Here is a 5,881-nt window from a genome sequence, read left to right on the forward strand (position 1 = left end):
GGATACGTTCGTGCTGCTGGCCGAGGTGAGAGGGATAACTCCCTTGGCAAACAGGACACAGTCGTGTGTCGATAAGCCAGCTGGAGGAGATGTCCTCCTGGGGCTAAAAGCAACAGTAACATCCACCCCTAGGGGTCAGCCACACTTAAGTGGCAATATACTACACTTTATCGTGCAGTTACTGTTAATACTTCATATAGAGAATTAACATATATATATATATATATATATATATATATATATTATTCATTCACCAAGTACTAATTCCTTTTGTAGGCGTAATTCGATTTGTTGCAAGGTGACAATGAGATTATTTGATGTTCATCTCTGTTGCTTCATTATCATAATTTCAGTCTTAAAGTAAGCAAGAAACGTTACTCCCATTTTTTTTGTTTCTCACCAGTTCGTTAGATCAAGTATACGATAACTAATATCAACAAACAATCTATAATTGCTTCTTACGCGTATTTCAAGATGTTATTTTAGTCAGGTTGTTTCTCGCCATGCATGACACTCATCAATTTAGGTTGCTAGTAAATTTTAGTGATGCAGTCAATATCCAAGGATTCGCACTTATCACGCAACGATTCTAGAAACAGCCGTAAAGGATTACCTGCACATCTCTTTTATATCAATTCTAAGGTGTTACCTATGGCAAATTATGTCTCAAAGCTTTGGGCTTCTTTTCTAAGTTATCCTGGAGTATACCAGTCGACATCTTAACTATTTCGAACTTTTCACATTCCTGAGCATCCTTCATTTCCTGCTATATGTGTATATATATATATATATATATATATATATATATATATATAATCACAAAATGAGGCTGTGTTTTCCAAAATGGAGGTGAATACCTTTCTCCATGTGATCGGATTTTTTAACATGAAACTAAGAAGAGATAGAAGAACAAAATTCACTAAGCGGGACTGGGGCACGCACGAGCACGGAAAGTTTCGTTGAAGAGGTCACAGATGTGTAACAAAAGATTGCCGGACAATGGACGTAAGTTAAAATATGAACAGTAATAAACGAGTGGAGATCGAATCTATTGTGCGTGTTTATTTGGTAAAAAAAAGAAAAAAAATGACCACCCCGAAATACACCAGTATCTGTTTCAACAAACGGTTTCACCTCAGGGATCTTGCAACACAAATTTTCACACACTTACACGCGCGCGCGCACGCAAAAACTTATGTACTAGAACGTCTGCAGTGAAAGGTTGTTGACTCTGAAAATACACTGCATTTTCATAGTGAATTTAACTTTATTCCTTACAAGTTAACGAATGCCCCACAAGAGCTGTATTTAATATCTGTTTATAAAGTGATATACCCAGCAGATAAGCATTAATGTTAGTTAAGCGTAGCTAAATTTTCTCGGAAGGAAGGTAATAGCTATTGACATATGGAAATTTGCATCAAATTTACAGAGTTCCGCTGGCAGATCAATGCAAAATAGTACATATATTGTGTAAAGCTTTCGAGGTAGGTCTCATCTGTCCTATTATAATCCGATCAGTCAATTCCTTTATAATGACAACAAACAATGACAAAGAAAAACGACCGTTTTATGGCGTGGTATTGTTACTTAATATTAATGAAACAATTACTTACTCTTCGTAAAGTTTCTGATAAAAGTGTACTGCTTGGTGCATATCAGCGTTTAACAAAGTGGTTAGTTCGATTAAACTCCGTATTATATCACCTTCGATCTATAATGCAATTATAATAATAATAATAATAATAATAATGATAACAATAAATTAATTATATCGCCATAATATAATATAATGCAAGGAAATAAAACAGAATATTTTATACTTTTGTTTTGCAGTGATTACCCAGCTTTTGTTATCGCTAAATATAGTACCAGCTATTTACTGAGATCGATGCTGTTTGTCTGTCTGTCTGTCTGTGTGCCTGTATATATGTCTCTCTCTGTAGCTGTCTCGTAATTGTGACGTGAGGAGAGTTGTAGATCACTCATAACGTATCTTCCTGCAGAATTGAAAACTGAGAGGTTGGTGGCTAGTATCCTGTTGTTGCGGGAAATCTCTATAGCTCTATTGGGACCGTCCAGGAACAGACCATTGTGTCGAAGGGAAATATAAAAAAAAAGAGTAGACATGCTGTGTTTATAGTGTCTATGAATAACTATCTTGTCAATGAAGCGTAAACATTTTGGATACCAAACAGAATTAGAAAGATAATTCTGAGACTAAGCCATTTGAATATATAGCTTCCTGAAGAGATGAAGCCTCATGCATTATTCACAGAGGTTAATCGAACTCCTAAAGACGTTTGAGAGGGAGGAATAGTTTAAAGGCATAAAGCGGTAAATCAGTAGGATCGAAAGAGCATTGGGAAGAATAATTTCCAGAATAGTTTCCGGCTCTTTACACTGAATTCAAATCCAACCGCACTCAACGTCACTTTTAATTCTTACGGGATTGATAAATATCGCATCAGTTCAATACTGGTCGATTCTCTCTCTCTCTCACACGCACGCATCCACACACATGTATACACACACACATGCACTCACAAAATCCACACACTTTCTCCCCCCCTCTCTCTCTCTCCTAAATGACATCAGTTATAGAATGCCAGCCTTGAGCTTTAAATTGCCCACGACGGTGTTCCTGCTGCTCTACCAGGCGTTGAGAGCTCAAGAAGAGAAGAAATGGTCCAAAGGTATGAGCTGACAGCAATATATAATTGCATGAGTATGTATTTTATGTGGAGGCGCAATGGCCCAGTGGTTAAGGCAGCGGACTCGCGGTCGTAGGATTGCGGTTTCGATTCCCAGACCGGGCGTTGTGAGTGTTTATTGAGCGAAAACACCTAAAAGGTCCACGAGGCTCCGGCAGGGGATGGTGGCGATCCCTGCTGTACTCTTTCACTACAACTTTCTCTCACTCTTACTTCCTGTTTCTGTTGTGCCTGTAATCCAAAGGGTCAGCCTTGTCACACTGTGTCACGCTGAATATCCCCGAGAACTACGTTAAGGGTACACATGTCTGTGGAGTGCTCAGCCACTTGCACGTTAATTTCACGAGCAGGCTGTTCCGTTGATCTGATCAACTGGAACCCTCGACGTCGTAATCGACGGAGTGCCAACATGTATTTTATAGAATTATTTAACCAAGCAAAATCTATATTTCAATTATTTATCTTTAGTATTTGTAGACTTCTTAGTTCATCATAACATTAATAAGATTTTATACTGTTCTCTCACATTTCAAATCGTAATGTACAGACTTAAGTGGGTACACCGTGGTAAAGAAATATTGTAATTCATGTGATATTACTTCCTCCCTGATGCAAGTTGATAAATAAAACAATACATTTGATAAATTATGTACTTACTTTTGACTTTGATTTCGTTCTTTTTGCAACTCTGTCATACCAGTCTGTGGTTCCTTTCTGAAATAAATAAAGAATGATTTTGAAATACGTAGTTAATGTGAGACACATACAATAATCGCTGAGCATGCGCTCACATACACACACACCATACACACGTACCCATATATACACACACACATACACAAACATATATATATATATATATATATATATATATATATATACCGGAGTAAGCACATGAAATGTGCAACAAGGTGGAAAATAGAGTACTCAAATACCAGAGGTAGAGTACTATGCTTTATTTCAAAGCAGCAGAAATATAACAAAAAACTGTTACTCGGAGTTTCACGTTCCCGTTCATCGGACAGTTTTGTTAGAAACTGTCCGATGAACGGAAACGTGAAACACTGCGAGGTATGCTGTCGTGTGTTAGGGCGAACCTCATAATTATAATCCGATAATCCGCCGTCGTAATATGCATCGGTACGAAGCTACATATTACCTCGGGTGAGGTGCACAAATATTACTACTTTACTTTATCGATCCAGATGTACGGAAGTACGAAAGGCAAAGCCAATGTCGGTAGGAGTTGAACTCACAAAGGAAGTGGAGACATCTTTTGTCTTTTATATGTGTCTATCGTTAGACTGCGTCCATGATGAGACACCGCCTTGAAGAATTTTAGTCGAACGAATCGACCTAGATATTTATCAAGTCAGTCATTAATTTACAGAGGCGTAAATACACCAACAGCGGTTGTCAGTTAGTGGTGGGAGAAAAAGCACAAACACAAAGACACACAGACACACAAACACAAAGACACACAGACACACAAACACAAAGACACACAGACACACAAACACAAAGACACACACAAACACATGACTGGCTTCTTTGGTCAGATTGAGACTATGGTAGAAGGCACCCAAGGTGTCATGCAATGGGACTGAACTCGGAACTATGTGGTTGAGAAGCGAACTTCTTACTTTACATCAATGCCTAACTTTAGCAGCTAAATAACGAAAGGCATTTTGTCCGATGTTCTAGAGACTCTACAAATCCACCGTTTCATCATATATCATTATTATTAATATTTGTTCAGGGTGGCGAGCTGGCAGAATCGTTAGCACGCTGGACGAAATGCTTAGCGGTCTTTTGCTCGTCGCTACGTTCTGAGTTCAAATTCCGCCGAGTCGACTTTGCCTTTCTGGGTCGATAAATTATGTTCCAGTAAAACATTGGGGGTCGATGTAATCGACTTATCCCCTCCCCAGAATGGCTGCCCTTTTGTTCAGAAAGTCTCTTGTCTCGCAAATGTATTTAGTTCTAGCCACATAATTAAAATTTCCAGCCGCAGAAAGATGCTGTATTGAAATAGCAGTTCACTGATTATTGCTTTTAACGGAGGCGTTTTATCAGCTACATATACCTGCACGCACACACACGCACACGCACCACACACACTTGGGAGTACACTGATGTACAGACAGAGACACACGCTCAATCACGCACACGAATACAAGCTGTTGCGCGCACACGCAATCATACATAGTTTTTCGTAGCATTAATCTAATTAATACATTAATTTGAACATCAGGGATACAAATTGCTGGATGGGAAATATAAAGAACACTTCGTCATTATGATTAAAGCACAGGAAAAAAAACTGAGAGAGAGAAAAGAGACAAATAAAGCGCAAGGGATAACTAAAATATAGATTACGAGAAAAGGTTTAAATAACAGTTTAAGAATTAAAACACTTGATCGAAAATTGACAAACAAAAAATCATCCATCCACGCACGTATACAATTGATGTACAATTAAAATCGCAGCCGTATCATTAGTGAATACAACAGGGAATTATTGAGACACAATTAATACGAAGAAAATGTGATGTAAAATGTACAGGAATGTTTCTCGTTCGCAAGCTGTCATGACAAGGAGAGAGTGAAAGAGAGAGAGAGAGAGAGAGATGGAGTGTGGGTGCGCGTGTGAGAAAAACAGAGAGACATGGAGAAAGAGAGAGAGAGCGAAAGAGACAGAATCAAGAAACACCCCACGATAACCATCAATGTAGGTAGGTTATGATATTTGCTGCAAGGGGATTAATGAATGTCATATACGCATCATATACATGTATATACACATTCATAATATATTACATACATATAGGGCGGCGCGCTGGCAGGATTGTTAGCACATATTACGTTCTGAGTTCAAATTTCGCCGAGGTCGACTTTGCTTTTCATCCTTCCGCGGTCGATTAAATAAGTACCAGTTACGTACTGGGGTCGATGTAATCGACTTAATCCCTTTCTCTGTCCTTGTTTACCCCCTATATGTTTAGCCTCCTGTGGGCAATAAAGAATAACTATATTACATATGCGAGAGTGTGCCTATATCTATCTATCTATCTATCTATCTATCTATCTATACACACACATACACACACACACACACACACACACACACACACACACACACACACACACACACACACACACACACA

The 5,881-nt window shown here is 38.5% G+C and overlaps 1 protein-coding gene across 2 annotated transcripts in view; it reads right to left on the reverse strand.

The window, feature by feature from the left end:
• The window catches only part of LOC106870527 (BAI1-associated protein 3), a 1,007,871-nt gene that overhangs the window by 106,943 nt on the left and 895,047 nt on the right, over positions 1 to 5,881 (reverse strand). For both annotated transcript variants that reach the window (XM_052968680.1, XM_052968681.1), the window contains exons 18-19: positions 3,372 to 3,428; positions 1,617 to 1,714 (exon numbers count right to left, since the gene is read on the reverse strand). In XM_052968680.1, the coding sequence (XP_052824640.1) occupies positions 1,617 to 1,714; positions 3,372 to 3,428 (155 nt within the window). The remainder of the gene's footprint in view (positions 1 to 1,616; positions 1,715 to 3,371; positions 3,429 to 5,881) is intronic.

Source organism: Octopus bimaculoides, chromosome 6 (assembly GCF_001194135.2).
Source record: "Octopus bimaculoides isolate UCB-OBI-ISO-001 chromosome 6, ASM119413v2, whole genome shotgun sequence".
Lineage (NCBI taxonomy): Eukaryota > Metazoa > Mollusca > Cephalopoda > Octopoda > Octopodidae > Octopus > Octopus bimaculoides.